The following is an 18,858-nucleotide window of genomic DNA, read 5'->3' as shown; positions in this document are numbered from 1 at the left end:
CATAATCAACAGTTCATATATTATCAGATAAAAACTGATTACAAACGTACTCTCTCAAAAGGATGAAAAATATCCTTGAAAGCTGCTAGGTTATGCGAATGATATAACAATGTTCGCAATACTTATAGCATGAACCTAATATGTGCTTTATACAGAGCACAGTTACACAATCAATAAAGAATCCTATTCCATTACAATAAGAAAACCTATTACATATCCATGTATGATTGCTTCTGAGATAAAATCCTTCGCCGCCTTAAATTCCTGCTTTCCTTTTTCCTCCTTGAATAGCTACTGAAGTGACAAATCCTGATGACATCATTTGCTGATCATCAAGTACTGATATAAGTACTGATGACTTCACTCTTCAGTAAATACTGATATAAATCCTGATAAGAACTTATGATAGTTTCTGTCCAGATATCATCAATTATTTCTAACATACATATAAGTTCTCAGGTTCGAATCTCATTAACAACAAACAATTATATTATTATTTATAAAGATACATATATGTTTTCAGATTTAAATCTCATCAACAACAAACATTTACATTATTAATTATGAATAAGATCTCATCAATCATATACTATTTATACTATTTGAACTTAAATTGAAACTATACACAAAGAAATTATAATTATACAATCATTATTTAGTATTTAATTATTTATGTAGAATTTTAATAAAATTATATAAAACTAAAATGAAAATATATAAATATCAATCAAGACCCGTGCATCGCACGGGCTATAAGCTAGTGTGTATATATATATATTACTATTATATAAAAGACGAAATATTGAAAGTTTTGGTACGGTAGCTGTTTTTTTGTACACGCTAAATTTACTGAATTACCCTTATTTTACTTAAAAGTTTTATTAGCCTTAGTAATCGAATTATAATAGAAAAAGAAATAAAAATCGTTTTCAACTATAACACGTTACCTTTTTTATTCCTCTCAATTATCGAATTATAATAGAAAAAAAAATAAAAGTCGTTTTCAACTATAACATGTTACCTTTTTATTTCTCTCAATTAAAACAACTTCTCTAAATATCATAGGCAAGTTTATTTAATAAAATAGAATAATAATATTATAATCACTAATAACTAATAAATTACATTTTTAGCTACTTAATTGTTTATTTTATTTAATTATTATTTTACTTAAAGACTTTGTTAAGCTCCTTGACTTTAGCAATCAATAAATTATTATCTGCTTTACAAGAATAACTTAGCATCATCATCCCTATTCCTCGACAACAATAACAATCTCATCTCATAATGCAAAACCTCTCTCTTCTTAAAACAATGCAAAAGTCAAAATCATCTCTACATCTAACCAGGTAACTGTCGCAGATATTTTTTTTTACGGGTCCATAATAAAAAATGTTTGTTTTATATAATTTTTATTATTAATGTAAAGACAAATATACTTAAAGTAAGCATTATCTTACAATTCAATTACATAAACAAAATAGAAAAAAAATAAAAAATTTGTGGGGTCGATATATTGTCATCAAACTAAAACAAAATACTCCCTCTGTCCCAATTTATTTGTTATGTTTGACTTTTGTGGTCAAATTGACTCAACTTTGATCGTAAATTAAACATTAATCTTTTATTATTTTAAAAAACTGAAAATACATATTAAAATAGATTACATGTACTTTCTAATGATATAGTTTTTACAAATTTTTTTGATTAAATATTATATAAAATTTTTGGTCAAAATTGGGCCAATTTGACCACAAAAAGTCAAACTCGACAGGTAAATTGGGACGGAGAGAGTAATACATATTATCAATTCGGTATAAAATAAAATAATAATCACCCCGGGCTAATAATAATAATAAATATAATTAGCTGGATTTGGTTAATATAACGGGTCTCAAGCTAACATAAAGTTTTTGTCATTGATAGATAAAAATTTCATATTGATTTGGGTTTTAACATATTAAACTAACATAAATGTGAATATAGTTAGTTGGATTTGATCGGTGAACAGACTAATGCAATTCGTATACTATTGATCTTATCTAAAATTTACTTTTAAATTAAATATAATAATTTTTCGTAAACGCGCTTATAACTATCAATAAAAATATAAATTTCAATCATTAATCTATTTTTAAAACTGTAATATCACTAAATTATACACCTATGTGTATATTAATAAGTATTATTAAATCATATTATTAAAATTTCAAATAAATAAGTTTCATAACTTAAAATTTTTACTTCAAATTAAAATCAAATAAATTATGTAATATTAAAAATAATCTGTGCATCCCACAGATTTTAGGCTAGTATATATACTATAATAACCAGAATGTGTATAATTTGTAATTTGGTTAATCCCTCATTTTGGTTATCCATTTACATCACGATCGTCAAATATTCTTTATCAAATAACGAGAGATGTTACATCCAAATACTAAAAAAATACACTCCACAAGTTCTCATGTTCGAATCCCGTCAACAACAAATATTTATATTATTATTTATAAAAATACATATAAGTTCTCAAGTTCGAATACCATTAACAAACATTTATATTATTTATAAAAATATATATAATTTTTGAGATTCGAAACTCACTCACCAACAACAAACATTTACACTATTATGTATGAATAAGATCTCATCAATTATTTACTATTTATATAATTTGAACTTAACTTGAAATTATACACAATGAAATTATAATTATATAATCATTATTTAGTATTTTAATTATTTATATAGAAATTTAATAAAATTATAAAAATAAAACTAAAAATATATCTATACTATACTATTATAAGCGAAACATGGTTTCATTAGGTCGGTCGGTTAACACCTTACTAAAACGTATGTTATAACTACCAACTCTATAAATTATTATCCAACAAATATTATTTAGTTAAAAAAGTTAAATCATGTATATGATATAACAACCGACTCTATAAATTATTATTCAACTTGATTTTTAATCGCACTCAACTTCTTTCTTATCTCTAAATTTAAAATTTTAGCTATCTAAATTTTGAATCATTCAATACAAACAAAATAATACGTAAATATTTTAACTTCATTACTCTCAATAATAAATAACTATTATATTTTATAAAATAATAATTATATAATTATTATGTGTATCACATGGGTTATAGGCTAATAAATATTAATTAAGAACCGTACATCGCACCGGTATCAATATATTTTATAAAAGGAAATAAGATCATATCAGACTTTAAGATCTTCTATCTCGAATATCAGATTTAATAAATGTGTTCGATTTTAAGATTTAACCAACGGATCCCAGATCGTGAGAAAAGCTAGAGCTATAAGCCTAGGAGGCTCCACTACGTAAGAATAAAAGATGACGTACCATAATATCTTATCCTACGGATGCGCACATGGTAACATCCCCTCGTTTGTAAGACCGTAACTTCTCTTCGAAAACCCCGCAAATCTTGCCGGATATAAATTCGTGAAAATCAAATTAACTTATCACTTTATAAGTAGTTTAGCTTATCAGTATGCCAATTAGCTTATCTTATCATAAGCACAATAGCTTATAATTAAACATTAACTCGTTTTTTTGTAAGCCTCTCGCTCTCGTATGTATGTATAGTTCTAGTAAATATTTTGTCTGATACTGCCCTCTCTCCTCTTCACAATCCCTAGAAGAACGAGAAGCGGAGAGAGAAGCAACAACTCCCTCTCTCTCTCTCTGCTCGTATCTCTCTCTACAGAGAGAAAGTACCAAAACCCTATCGATCTGTTTTGTGACGGATACATACAAACATCTATCTATCTAGACCATCTGATTAAGGTAGGTGCTTTCAATTATAATCTTTAAATTGATGATGATATCTGTATGTGTGTATATATGTGTTAATTATGTTTGTATGTGATTGATTTTTTGTTGTTTAGAATTTAAGGAGATATGTGTTTAATTAGGTCTTGTTGATGGAGATTTGTGTAATTCATGTGTTTATTGGATCCTGATTGTTTAGATCTTCTTATTTGCAGTTTCCAAATGTCGTCTTTGAGTCGAGAACTCGTGTTCCTTATACTTCAGTTTCTGGATGAAGAGAAATTCAAAGATGCTGTACACAGGTATGGATTCATTAATTTGTGTAGATATGTGTGCCTGTGCATTTTTATGTTATGTTTTATTTAAATTATGTTTCCTATTTTGTTAATTAATTATTTACGAAAGGGGTGATTAGCTAGATTTTGCTAGATCTTGACATAGAGACTGGAGTTGTTTAGCTAATTATCTGTCTGTATCAGTAGTTAGTGTTTTGTTTTGTTTTTTTTAACATGCGTTATTTTGTTGGTCAATCATATGGTGAAGATTTTAATTTTTTGTTGTTCAATTATGCTGTGAAGATTGGAGCAAGAATCAGGATTCTACTTCAATATGAGGCATTTCGAGGAAATGGTGACAAATGGGGAATGGGACGAGGTGGAAAAATATTTATCTGGATTCACTAAGGTTGATGATAATAGATATTCAATGAAAATCTTCTTCGAAATTCGAAAGCAGAAATACCTAGAAGCTCTAGATAAGTATGTACCTTCCTCATGGATATGAATGTGTTTGTATTTTTTATTCTTTATTTTTTACATGTTATTTATCATGTGGATACCAATTTTATTTATCCTGGTGTTCATCCTAAAATTGTAGAAAGGATCGTGCCAAAGCTGTAGACATATTAGTGAAGGACTTGAAAGTGTTCTCAGCATTCAATGAAGATCTATTCAAGGAGATAACACAGCTATTGACTTTAGAGAATTTCAGGTTCATAATTATTCTGGATATTAGTATATTTTCTATTATTATCGAATTTACCAGTGTACTGATTGTTATTTATTTATTATGTCAATTGTTCACATTTACAAATATGCAGAGATAATGAGCAGCTATCAAAATATGGAGACACCAAGTCTGCAAGGGGTGTAATGCTTGCTGAACTCAAAAAGTTAATTGAAGCAAACCCTCTATTTCGCGATAAATTAAATTTCCCTACTTTAAGAAATTCTAGATTGCGGACACTAATTAACCAGAGGTAAGGTTAATAATATTAAATTTGTAATACCAGTTTCTCTTGAAAAGATGTTGTATTTATATAATGCTTTGTTGTGTTTCAGTTTAAACTGGCAGCATCAGCTCTGTAAGAATCCAAAACCTAATCCCGACATCAAGACCCTATTTATAGACCATTCATGTGGACAATCGCAAGCAAATGGTGCAAGGGCTCCATCACCTGTGACAAATGCTCTGATGGGCGGGCTACCAAAACCAGCAGGATTTCCACCTCTGGGTGCTCACGGGGTAAGGCATATTAAAGAATATGCATTCTTTCTCATATTGTGACATCTGGATTTTAGAACTATCATAATTGCCATTTGTTTTTGTTGCGCAAGCCATTTCAGCCAGCTCAAGGTCCTTTGCCGACATCTCTTGCCGGCTGGATGTCAAATCCAGCCCCAGCAGCCCATGCATCTGCTTCAGCTGGTCCCATTGGTTTCAATTCATCTAATAATGCAGGTATTTAGCTCTACTGCTTTCAATAACTGAGTGTGGACTGTGTAGTGGTTTGTAGTACCTTACTATCATATTTGAGTAAAGAAAAATTTTGGGGTAAAAAAAATGTTTAAGAAGTATTTTCCTGATACAGTTTGTTTATTTCCTTTTTGATCTGATTTCCCTCATAACTTTATATTCATTTTTATAAAAGTGTTACTCCTGTAACAGCTTTGTTGAAGAGGCCAAGGACTCCTCCTAGTAACAATCCGGCCATTGACTATCAGACGGCTGATTCTGAACATGTATTGAAGAGATCAAGACCTTTTGGATTATCAGACGATGTACACCATACTATTCATATAACTTTTTAGTACTTGCACTCATTTTTGCACAACCAAAGTTTGTTGGTTGTAGGTGTTTTCTTGTTATAAGTAGATTTATGTTCGTATTGCTTAATGTTTCATACCTTTCTTTCATTTTTCGTCCGGGCCTTTTTGATGTATGTATTCATCATTTTGTTTCCTCCGCTGCAAGTTATACATTCCTGTATTTTTTGATCAAGTTATTGTGGTAGTGGACTAGGAACAACTTCTTCATGCAAAATTAGAACCAAGCTTACTAGATAAAAAAATCTTAGATAGTTTTTAATATTCTCTATTTAGCAGGCTAGCAATAATCTACCTGTCAATATATTACCTGTTGGGTACCCGAGTCAGAATCATGGTCAGAGTTCATTTTCAACTGATGATTTGCCGAAGGCTGTTGTTATGACTCTCAGTCAAGGTTCAGCAGTCAAGAGTATGGATTTTCATCCGGTACAACAAATTCTACTTCTTGGTTAGTACCTACTGACTCACACTAATTGTTTTTTAGTATTTTACTATTTTGCATTACCAGTAGATTTATAATCAATTGATAATGTTGAGTTATATTTCATTTATTATGGCTGCATATATTGATAAGTGTTAACAATATAGTTGGAACCAGCACGGGAGAGGTAATGTTGTGGGAATTAGGAACTCGTGAAAAGCTTGCTCAGAGAAATTTTAAGGTTTGGGAACTTGGGTCATGTTCAATGCCATTGCAGGTTGGTTTAAATTATGTAATATCTTAATTATACCTAGTGCACTCTTCGCTTTTATCCAACATAAAATTATGTTGTTAGTGCTCACAAGGGCCAACACTAATGTTTCAGGCATCTCTAGCAAATGACTATAATGCATCAGTTAATCGTGTGATTTGGAGTCCTGATGGCACACTTTGTGGTATGCCACTATATTATATTTATAAGTTACGCAGTCTATGTTATATTGTTATGTCTGTGATTGATCAGACAGTATATTCACAGTTTGTTGCGCATGAGACATTATGTCCACAGCACAAATAGAAATTGTGTTTCTAGTCTGAGATCTATATTTAATTGCTTCAGGTGTTGCATACTCCAAGCACATTATCCATTTGTACGCCTACCATGGTGGTGACAACCTACAAGATAAGTTAGAGGTTTGTCCTTGCTCTGGAACCTGTATGAATATTAGCATCTTTTGTTGTATACTAATCTTCACACTGATATTTTTCTATACCATCCAGATTGAGGCTCATGTTGGCAGTGTAAATGATCTTGCTTTCTGCTTTCCAAATAAACAACTCTGCATTGTTACTTGTGGGGAAGACCGGTTGATTAAGGTTTGTTTTCATCATCTTGTTTCTCTTTTAGACATGGCTATTGTGGGTTTCTCTCTTATATGTTAAGGGTTTCTACAGGTGTGGGATGCCAACACAGGGGCCAAACAATATGCCTTTGAGGGCCACGAAGCTCCAGTATACTCTGTCTGCCCACATTACAAGGAAAACATTCAGGTAGAAACAATGCATTATTTCAGACCATTTACAAGAACATGGGTTTATTATTACTCACAAGTCTTAGTTCCTCATCTTTAATATGTATTGTGAAGTTACCTCGTCGTTAACATAGAAATATATTAAAATTTCAGGTCTAACTTTTCTTTGACCAACATGAGAATGATATTTGCATAATTGGTAGAGATAGTTGCTTTCTACGAATATAATTGATTTTTGTTCATACTCTTTCACATTTTACAGTTTATATTTTCAACTGCAACTGACGGAAAGATAAAGGCATGGTTGTATGACAACGTGGGTTCAAGAGTTGACTATGATGCACCAGGTCATTCATCCACAGCTTTGGCTTACAGTGCTGATGGAACAAGGTCTGATTTATATATTTTTCAGTTGACATGATTATTCTGTTAGGAACTGGCGGAAAATGAGTCATGGTCAGAAGACAATAATATGTTTGTCTACTTCATTAATTCATTATCTCTCTTCATAGCCATATGTTATTCGTAGACTTAAAAGTCTGTTTTTTTGTGTCAGGATGATAGATTGTAAACCAGTAGTATAGCAGTATAAAAGATGAGTAGTGTTAATAAGGGTAGAAAGGATATTCTATCATGTGCTGTTTAACGTGCAAGTTGTGACTAGTATATAAACTGAGGTGTAACTCTTCATTTGGGATATGAATGATAATATGGAAAAGGCATTTGCCACCATCTCCTTCTCTCTCTACTTTCTCTCTCTATAACTGAATTTCTCTCTCTCTAAACCTATCTTCTTTTTCAAGTCTCTCTACTATCTCTCTGATCTCTCTCTGATCTCTTTCTTCTCTGCCTAAACTCTACATTTCTGCTCTCATTTCACATTATCTAGCTGTTGTACTACTCTATTAATCAGAAAACACCAAAAATAGTAAGAAACTAGGTCAAGAACTTACTAATTCCTGACAAATTGGTATCAGAGCTCATTTTTTTCGATCATCCATTGCTTCACCAGTGTTGTGCTGATAAAAACGAGTCGAGCGGTTGAAGAATCATTGCAATCTCAGCTGTACTTGAGAAATGAGTACTAAAACAGGTCAGGTACTCTGATTCCTTGCTGTTTGATCTAGATCTAGGATTTCTGAAGCTGTTAAAGTGATTGTAGAGTAAATTCTAGTTGAAGATAGCTCGTCTTCAGATTTAGTTGTTTACTGTTTTTCATAAGTAGAAAATCACAAACGAATTAGTGTAGCTTATATATCTGGTGGATTTAGTCACTATACTGTGGGTCAAGTGAACTGAAGGAAGTTTGAGTAGAAGTTGCAGTGATCCATTGACAAGTTAATTCAAAGAGTATAAATTGAGTGCCTATCAGGTGTTTGAGTTTTTGTCTCAGTGAGAAAAGTAAAACATAAGAAGGTATGGAGATGATAGAAAACGAGGAACCACATATGGATGAAATGATGCAGGAATTGGAGCAACAGTTCATATGTTACAAGGAGAAGTTTGATAGAAGGTTTAAGGAAATAGAGAAGATTATTAGCATAGCTGCTCAGAAAATAGAGATGTTGATCAAGAGAAAAGCTGCTAGGAAAGCAAAAAGAGTGGGAACTAATGCGGAGAAAACTGAGAATGGAATTGGTGACACATTATCTCATATTAAACTCACATTTCCTAAGTTTGAGGAGAAATCAGGAGTTTCAGAATGGATACAAGGCTGTGAGCAGTATTTCTCTATAAGAGAAACCAAGAGAGTAGCAGTGGCTGGAATGCACTTGCAAGGCTCAGCTAGGAAATGGTTTCAGACTTATACAGTTGGAAAATCAAGTATGGAGTGGACTGAATTTTGCAAGCACCTTACAGCTAGGTTTGGATTCAGAGAACAAGAATTGATTTATGAGAAGTTTAAGTTCCTACAACAGACATCTACAGTGGAATTATACTTTGATCACATTGAGAGATATCAAGAGCAATTGAAAGGAAAGATGTCGGAATTGACTGAAAGGTATTTTGTGGAGTGCTTTGTTGGGGGTTTACAAGAGAAAATCAAGGGAACATTGAAACTTTTGGCACCTACTACTGTGGAACAAGCTTACAGGCAAGCTAGGCAATATGAAACTTCTGAAGGAGCGTCCAAGAAGATCAACAAGGAAGTCATGCTGGCTGAAGGTTCTGGAGAGAACCCAAAACCTGCCCAATTGGCTGACATTCAAGAAATACCTAGTCCTAACCCTTCAACAACAGAAGTGATCAAGATAACCGGTCAACAATTGTTGGAAAGAATCAATGAAGGTTATTGTACTTATTGTAAGGATAAAGAGGGGCTGAATCACCACTGTATTCAACCTTGTTACTTCATGATCCAGGAGGGAAGGGAAGATGAGATGAACCAGCCAGAGACTACCAATAAGAAGTTAAAAGCAACCCTGGAAGGGCTGTGGAGACGGGGTATAAGGAAGATAAAGATCAGATGGAAGTGTCTATACATGCTATAGAAGGGTTCCATAACAATAAGACAATAACACTAACAGGAAAGAGGGGTAAATTAAAGCGTGAATTGGTTAAAAAACCCAGCTATGAAGGTACAGGTAGCTAATGGGAACCAGTTATTGAGTCAGTATGAGTGTGGTGATTTTACTTGGAAGGTGGGAGAGCATGAGTTTTCATTTCCAGTCAGAACCTTGCCAATGGGAGGTTATGATTTAGTTTTAGGAGTGGATTGGCTGGGTTCTCTAGTGCTTGTTACTTTTGATTATAAAAAACTTACTCTGCAGTTTCAGAATAAAGGGAAAGTGATAAAGTTACAGGGGAATTCTCAGCTATTTAAGCCAAGAATTCAACAAATGACAGCCAAGGCCTTTGTTAGAAGCTGCCAAAGGCAAGGTCATGGATTTTTATACCTGGTAAATGAGATAGGGCAGCCACCAGGAATTGTAAGCTCTATAGAAGAATCACAAGTTGACAATGGACGCAATAAGGAGTTACAGGAACTGTTAGCAGAATATGAGGATCTATTCAAGCCTCCAAGTGGGCTACCTCCTCACAGGCAGATAGAACATAGCATTGAGCTGAAAGAAGGCTCTCAACCTTTTTCTATCAGGCCCTACAGTAACTCTTATGATCAAAAAAATGAAATTGAGAAGTTGGTTTCTGAAATGCTGGAATCTGGGGTAATTAGGCCTAGTTGTTCTCCTTTTGCCTCTCCTATTTTGTTGGTTAAGAAAAAAGATGGAACTTGGAGATTCTGCATTGATTATAGGAAGCTGAATTCACTAACAATTAAGAATAAATTCCCAATTCCTCTGATTGATGAACTCCTGGATGAATTAAGTGGATCTAAATTCTTTACAAAATTAGATCTAAGAGCAGGCTATCACCAAGTAAGAATGAAGGAGGGAGATATAGAAAAGACTGCATTTAGGACTCATTTGGGACACTATGAATTCATAGTCATGCCTTTTGGGCTGACAAATGCTCCTGCAACTTTTCAACATTTGATGAATCAGGTTTTTGCACCATATTTGAGGAAATTTACACTAGTGTTCTTTGATGATATCCTGATTTACTCCAAGAGTGCAAAGGAACACATTCAACAGCTAAGGCATGTGTTTACATTGATGAGGGAACATCAATTGTTTGCTAAGCAGTCTAAATGTGAGTTTATGAAAACTCAAGTGACCTATCTTGGTCATGTCATAACCAAGAGGGAGTATCTGTGGAAAAAGGTAAGATTGAGGATATGCTTTCTTGGCCTGTTCCTCAGAACATCAAAGCTCTGAGAGGATTATTGGGTTTAAGTGGATATTACAGGAAGTTTGTTAGAAATTATGGGCTGATTGCTAAGCCTCTGACCAATTTATTACAAAAGGACAACTTTGTGTGGTCTGCAGAAGCAACATGTATTTATTACAAAAGGACAACTTTGTGTGGTCTGCAGAAGCAACATGTGCTTTCAATGCTCTCAAAGAAGCCATGACTAGCACTCCTGTACTCAGATTACCAGATTATTCCAAGGAATTCACTGTAGAAACAGATGCTTCTAACTCTGGAATAGGTGCTGTATTAACTCTGGAGGGTCATCCTGTGGCTTACTTTAGTAAAGCTCTTGGTCCTAGAGGTCAAGCTATGTCCACCTATGAAAAGGAGCTAATGGCAGTTGTAACAGCTGTAAAAAAATGGGCTTCTTATCTCATGGATAAGCATTTTCTGATCAAAACTGATCATTGGGCTCTGAAGTATCTCACAGAACAGAAGGTTGGCAATCTGTTGCAACAAAAGTGGATAAGTAAACTGTTGGAGTATCATTATACCTTCATTTACTGGAAAGGGGTGGAGAATCAAGTGGCTGATGCTCTCAGCAGGGCACATGAAGAACAGCCAGTCAAGAATCAGGTGTTGCAGTCTGGGATTACTATTCTTGAGGACAAGAATGCTGCTAAGGGGGAAAGAATGTCAGGATGATAGATTGTAAACCAGTAGTATAGCAGTATGAAAGATGAGTAGTGTTAATAAGGGTAGAAAGGACATTCTATCATGTGCTGTTAATGTGCAAGCTGTGACTAGTATAGAAACTGAGGTGTAACTCTTCATTTGGGATATGAATGATAATATGGAAAATGCATTTGCCACCATCTCCTTCTCTCTCTACTTTCTCTCTCTATAACTGAATTTCTCTCTCTCTAAACCTATCTTCTTTCTCAAGTCTCTCTACTATCTCTCTGATCTCTTTCTTCTCTGTCTAAACTCTACATTTCTGCTCTCATTTCACATTATCTAGCTGTTGTACTACTCTATTAATCAGAAAACACCAAAAATAGTAAGAAACTAGGTCAGGAACTTACTAATTCCTGACATTTTGTAACATTCTTAGAGCTTAATGCCATTTAGTTGGACATGACACGTAAAAGAAAAATAATATAGAGGAACTCTTGTTCTGGTTTTGGCCATATTTGTAAGATAGTGAGATGACTTCTTTTTTTTTTTGCTTTTCGTGGCCATATTTTTGTTTGGTCAGAGTTTAGAAGTTCTTTTAATAAGAATCTCATACCTGCCTAATGCCATTTAGTCGGACCTAGTGGGAACTTTTGACCCTTTTTGCTCAAATTGTCGTTATACATAGTATAATTGTTCATGTTCTGTCCCTAATAAATTCAACACTCTAGATTTCCAAACATCTTCAGCATTTGCAACATTATATTTAAAACCATTCCGTTTTTATAGAGAGAAGAGAGAGAAGGGCGCTTTTAAATCTTCTTAACCTGATACAAGTCGGGGCTGACCAAATACCAAAAATATACTAAAAAAATAGTACAGAGACTCATTCAATCAAGTACCTTTCTTTATTACCATACTAGCTAGCCACCAATGTCAAGCAAATAGACAAGATTGAAGAGCAGAATTGTCAATAGAGAGGAGAGGATTTCCTTAAAGAGAGATGAAAAAAGGTTAGGGTGGTGGATGGGTTCTTTGCTTATATTTTTTTATCATAGTAACATTACCGCCCACCCCATATCCATTTTATTTTCCTTTTCCATTTATTCAAGTTTGTAAAATATACCCAGCTTTTCTTTTACCGGTATTCCATTATTAGATTAGTTTTGAAAATACACGTTGAGAAGATCATTAGATGGCTCATGTTATTCTTTGTTAGAATAAAAATGTCTAAATTACTTGAAAAAAAATTCAGATATATGATTCAAAAAAAAACTACCAAACCATGTTATATCATTTTGAATATGTTTTTGTGTGAGGTAACTGTCCAAGTCGGACATTCCAACTTCCTAAGCATGCTGTAGATAATATTTACTTAAATTGAGCAAGATTTAACATTATCATAATTAGTTGAAGTATATCTTTAACACAATGAGCTCCTCATAGGTTGTTCTCATGTGGAACTAATAAAGAAGGAGATTCATATATAGTAGAATGGAATGAAAGCGAAGGAGCTGTTAAACGTACATACATTGGGCTTGGGAAGCGATCTGTAGGTGTTGTCCAGTTTGATACTACCAAAAATCGTTTTTTGGCTGCTGGTGACGAGAACATGGTGAAATTTTGGGATATGGACAATGTTAACCTATTGACAACCACTGATGCGGAGGGTGGTTTACAAGTAAGATTTCTGTGGTGAGGGCATTTGACTAAATTTTCCTCCCAAATCCTTTTTTAAGTAATTGTATTTGTTTCTGATATCTCTTCAGGCTTCTCCATGTATCCGATTCAACAAGGAAGGAATCTTGCTGGCCGTTTCTACAAATGAGAATGGCATAAAAGTTCTAGCAAATACAGATGGTATAAGGCTACTGCGAACTGTTGAAAGTCGTTCATTTGATTCTCCTAGGATTGCCCAAGGATCCATTGTAAAGGTACATGGCAATTTTATACCTTGTCTTCATTCAAATCACACCCTTTATAGATCTCTGTTCCTTCTATAATATATTATGTCGAAAGGTAAAGGTTATTACCGTTGAACTGAAGAATTTTTTTACACATTTGCAGCCCCCTGCTATGGGCACCTTTGCTGCTTCTACTGTTGCAGCGAATCTTGTAGATAGAGTTGCATCAACGCCACCCATGGCTGCACTAGTAAGTATCTTCTATCTAAGTACAGTGAACGATATTATTTGTGGAGCACCTAAATTGTTACCTTCTTTTGCAACATCACAGGAAATGTGGTAAATCTTCTGTTTGTAATGTTAGTGATCATTAATATTAATATTTTCAAATTCAAGCCTTATAATTTTGTAGCTGAACTCTCTTTGTTAGTAAAGAGAATATATTAATAATTAAGACAAAATCAGCTTGTAACCTTTCTATTTGCCACACATATGACCTCATAACTGATTTTTTTTAATCATGATGGCAGAATGGTGACAATCGTAATTTGCCAGATGTGAAACCAAGAATAACAGATGAATCTATCGATAAATCCAGAGCTTGGAAACTGATTGAGATCAACGAACCATCACAATGCCGTTCTCTGAGGCTACCTGATAACATATCTGCAATGAGGGTATGAGTTCAAATCAGTTGCAAAAGTGAAGTTACTGAATGAGAATGACTCTAGTGTTTTTTTGAAAGCTTAACTGTTGGTTGTTAACTGTTTATTACAAAATTTCATTTTTCCGATTTGCTTCATTGTCAACCGGACAACCTCCCACTCTCCTTATGCATGTGTTGGGTACCCGGTTACAACTTTAGTTGATTGACCTTCAGTCTTTTATTTGAGATCGCCTTAGGTTCTTCAAGATGATGCACTGAAAATATTACGATATATATGCAGGTTCATAGATAAAAAAATTCCAAATTCTGGATAAAACTTTTCTTACCTAAATGGATGCATAGTGAAACCGCGGTAGCTTCAGTATTAGTTTTGCATTTATCTGAAAATGTTACATGACCAGTGGACTCTTCTGTATTAGTTCATTGATTTGCTAAAATCTATATAATGAGTGATGCCTGTTGCTCAGGACTTTTGTGTTGCATCCCTTTCTCGTGAGTAATTCCTTTGTGTCCACCAGAAGTAATTTTTTTTGCAATCACTTTCTACATTACTACAATATATGTATTGCAAGCTATACTTCATCTATTATGCATACATCTATTCATATCATAATCCCAATCTCACACTTAACATTAAATTTAGTAACTTCAGTCTATATTTGTCTTCCATTTCCCATAGGGCATCAGTTAGTTTGTATAAAAGTGTATATATTTCGCGTATATTGATGGACAATATCACGACTATGGATCTATGCCTTTGACATTTATAAACCCATCAGTATATTATTTTACTTGAACGGCTATAAAATGTATGCTATTAGTGATCGGTATGTTAATAATCTTTGATGTGACAGTTGCACCCATGTACTCCATGCCCAGTGTAGTAAGAGACTCATATTATTGTTGGACCTGTTGTAGAAGTTTAAGTCTTAATAAAATTCAGTGGAAAGCTAGCACCAGCAAATATCTTCTTCCCCATCAATGGTCATGCTGCTCTCGCTGCCCTAATGATTTGAGCCCTTGTATGCTTTAAAACTTTTTCAAAAATCTTCCATCTGTGTGTTAGCATAACTTGCTAAATTCTTATATCTAAATATGCATATTATAGACTGCAAGAGCATATTAAAGGTTTTAATAACGATCCTTTCCAAACGTTTGGTTGCCTCTATGTGTTAAAATTTTAGGTTTCAAGGTTGATATACACAAACTCAGGATCAGCTATATTGGCGCTAGCAGCAAATGCTGTCCACAAGCTTTGGAAGTGGCAAAGAAATGAGCGAAACACTTCTGGAAAGGTATTGCTTGGCCAGAACTAAAACTTAAAAGAAAACATGAGCTTACAATCACTATTTTGTTTATAGGCAACTGCTAGTATTGCACCCCAACTGTGGCAGCCAACAAGTGGAATTTTGATGACGAATGATATTAGCGACAGAAATCCGGAGGATGCAGTTCCATGCTTCGCATTGTCTAAGAATGATTCTTATGTCATGTCAGCTTCTGGAGGGAAAATCTCTCTATTCAACATGATGACATTTAAGGTCTTTTTTGTTTCTCTTATAAATTATACTATTTACATGCTTTACTAATATTGATGTTTTCTAGCGATACATACATATTCACGGAAAGTATTATTCCAATATTTGTGAAGCAATAACTATATAAAATAAATCTCCTATTTCTGGGAATTTAATAATTTTCAAGTTTGTTGACATAAGAAAATGTTATAAATTTATTACGATTTTTTGACTTGCTACGTATGGTTTCTTAAGTTGTGGTCATCTTCTTAAAGAATATTTTATCTCAAAGCCATTTATCCTCTACAATTAGTTAACTTGTTATCAAAGGAATTTGTCGTCTGGAAATTATGTATTACTTTTAATACTTTTGTATCGACACTATATTTTCTCAGTCTGTACTTCTTTGTCGTTGTGAATGCAGACGATGACAACATTCATGCCACCTCCACCCGCCGCATCTTTTCTAGCATTCCATCCGCAAGACAACAATATAATTGCAATAGGCATGGAGGACTCTTCTATCCAAATATACAACGTTCGGGTTGATGAGGTTGTTCCTTAGACTTAAACCTTGTTTAATAGTGTAAAGGTGTGACATAAGCTATAAATTAGTGGTGTTCATATACTGCATTCTTTTTGCAGGTCAAAACAAAACTAAAAGGACATCATAAAAGAATTACAGGTCTTGCATTTTCTAATGTTCTTAATGTGCTCATATCTTCAGGAGCTGATTCTCAGGTAAGATTGGAGTCATGTCCTTCACATCTTGAACCACAAATGATTGCGACAATAATGTCTGTTGATAAATTAAATTATGTGATTAAGATTCATCATACATAAATCTATTTATGCTCTGTACATTGTTACATTCTACAATAGCTGGCTTTATTGGGAGAGATTAAGTTCACATGTAAATTCGTCTTATAGTTCTAAACTCCTCCTTAATTAATTATACTATTTCTTAGGTCTATTTCCTTGTAAAGATTCATTGACATAAATTTGTCTAACATTTGCATCTATTGAAAATTTGGTCTTTAAGGATTAAGTTCTAATAATTGTATATCTCTTTCTGGTTATGGTTTTCTTTCAAGCTGTGTATATATGGTTTTGTAATAGCTTATACTAAAAGTTTGGACCTCTAGACATGCTACCTAGGGCAAACCAGTTTCACCTATGAAAAAGTTGCACATTTTTTGTTCTGCCAATCATAGCTTTTTGGTTGTACAGCTGTGTGTTTGGAGCACAGATGGATGGGAAAAACAAACCAGTAGACAGTTGCAGATTCCAGCAGGTCGGGCCGCAGCTCCTCTTGCTGATACCCGTGTGCAATTTCACCAGGATCAGACCCATCTCATAGCAGTCCATGAAACACAGATAGCAATATATGAAGCACCTAAACTCGAATGCCTTAAGCAGGTATTGTGTTCTACTTTTTGTCATAATTACTTAAATCGAGTGTTTTTCACTTGCAGCATCTTTGAAATTGTTTGCCGCACTTCTATCTTGTTGGATGTCATGCTGTGTGATGTGTTTTGCTGCATCAACATTCAACAGCATATTTGTGTTGACAAATATTATAGTCATCTGTTTCAGGAATTCGTAGTTGGTTCTGCAGTTGTCAAAACTTATTGTTTGGCATAGGTTTTTAGATTAACAGCATTTATTTTCTTCTTCTTGCACATAGTGGGTTCCACGAGAAGCAAGTGGTCCAATTACACATGCCACATATTCTTGTGATAGCCAATCTATATATGTGAGCTTTGAAGATGGAAGTGTTGGGGTTCTCACTGCTACATCACTGCGATTACGATGTCGAATCAATCCTGCATCATACCTGCCCGCCAATCCAAGGTCTGTATCTTCTATTAAAGATGATGTTGATTTTGACTTGACCTATAATTTACCTTTAACTTTCCTTCTTACTGACAATTTGATAAACGATTTGCAGTTTAAGAGTGTATCCACTTGTCATTGCGGCACACCCATCTGAACCTACTCAGTTTGCATTAGGATTAACTGATGGTGGAGTTTATATGCTTGAGCCTCTTGAATCAGAAGGAAAATGGGGTACGTTACCTCCAGAAAATAATGCCGGGCCTAGTTCCGCACCTGTTACAGCCAATTTAGATCAGCCCCAAAGGTAAGTTGCTTGTGGAGACCAGGTTACGTACTCAGCTGAGCCATGAGTGTATGTAACCCTTTCATGTGGCTCTGCACCGTGTTCTCCATGATTTTCCTTGGAGGTGAAAGCTGAAAACTTTAGTTTCACAGTGTAGGAAACTTGAGCTTAGACTTGTAGAGTTAGTGTAGTTGCAAGTTTGAAGTGGTTAGAATGAAAAGAACATTGCTATCTTCTTCTGTGATAAGGATTGTTGAAGTTCAGTCCATGGTGTAAATTTTGAAGAGGTAGTTTTTAGTACAGAGGAGAGCTGAGGAACTAATTGCTTGTTTTGTGTGTGTGAATCATTTTGTTGTGGTTCTCTCTGTTCAGTTGCCTAGAAAGATTTAGTGTTTTTTCTTAGGGCATGGAAGTTTAAGCTGCAGTTTTCTTCGGTTTTGGTTCTTGTCAAATGCAATTTTTTAGAATATAGTACAAAACTTACATTTAGCTAGTCAAATCTTATTCCTTACATTATTTACCTAAGACATATACACAATAAATCATGATACCCAAATTGTCAAATTAAGAATAACCAGATTGATCAAGTTCCAACTCTATTAATTAAGATTATAGATTGCTTTTATAATCATGATGAATGGATGCAGATTTATTAATATTTTGTTGAGAACATAAAGGACCATGACAGATCTTAATTTTGATCAATATTGATTAGCGAATATATGGTCTAATGTGTCCATGGAATACATATTTTTGTCTTTTGTAAATAAATTTTTCCAGAGTAAATTGATAAAAATAAAAAATAAAACATAATGTAGATTCAAATTATTAATTGACACTAATTTATTAAAA

The 18,858-nt window shown here is 33.8% G+C and overlaps 1 protein-coding gene across 3 annotated transcripts; it reads left to right on the top strand.

Moving 5' to 3' along the window:
* The first annotated feature begins 3,608 nt into the window (after positions 1–3,608).
* On the top strand, positions 3,609–18,439 carry LOC141720660 (topless-related protein 4-like). Of its 3 annotated transcripts, none has more exons than XM_074523198.1 (26): positions 3,609–3,823; positions 4,024–4,110; positions 4,387–4,566; positions 4,685–4,798; positions 4,908–5,066; positions 5,149–5,332; positions 5,434–5,548; positions 5,756–5,868; positions 6,190–6,364; positions 6,505–6,614; positions 6,723–6,792; positions 6,957–7,030; positions 7,118–7,213; positions 7,292–7,387; positions 7,631–7,758; positions 13,243–13,477; positions 13,566–13,730; positions 13,864–13,950; positions 14,231–14,377; positions 15,552–15,662; positions 15,729–15,908; positions 16,309–16,437; positions 16,530–16,625; positions 17,115–17,303; positions 17,572–17,738; positions 17,836–18,439. In XM_074523198.1, the coding sequence occupies exons 2-26, from the start codon at positions 4,031–4,033 to the stop codon at positions 18,029–18,031; spliced, it is 3,396 nt and encodes a 1,131-aa protein (XP_074379299.1). In that variant the 5' UTR covers positions 3,609–3,823; positions 4,024–4,030; the 3' UTR covers positions 18,032–18,439. The 3 variants fall into 3 exon arrangements, with proteins under 3 accessions (XP_074379299.1, XP_074379298.1, XP_074379297.1); XM_074523197.1 differs by having other exon boundaries at positions 5,425–5,548; positions 6,193–6,364; XM_074523196.1 differs by having other exon boundaries at positions 5,425–5,548.
* The last annotated feature ends 419 nt before the right edge of the window (positions 18,440–18,858 follow it).

Source organism: Apium graveolens, chromosome 4 (assembly GCF_009905375.1).
Source record: "Apium graveolens cultivar Ventura chromosome 4, ASM990537v1, whole genome shotgun sequence".
Taxonomy (NCBI): Eukaryota; Viridiplantae; Streptophyta; class Magnoliopsida; order Apiales; family Apiaceae; genus Apium; species Apium graveolens.
The sequence above is the reverse complement of the archived record's forward strand: the minus strand, read 5'-3'. Positions and strand labels throughout refer to the sequence as shown.

Excerpts from the sequence above, each read along its gene's own strand:
- LOC141720660 (XM_074523196.1), top strand. The coding sequence starts at position 4,031 with ATGTCGTCTTTGAGTCGAGAACTCGTGTTCCTTATACTTCAGTTTCTG. Across the intron at positions 4,567-4,684 it reads TACCTAGAAGCTCTAGATAA|AAAGGATCGTGCCAAAGCTG; the intron begins GTATGTACCTTC and ends CTAAAATTGTAG. Across the intron at positions 15,663-15,728 it reads AGCGAAACACTTCTGGAAAG|GCAACTGCTAGTATTGCACC; the intron begins GTATTGCTTGGC and ends TTTTGTTTATAG.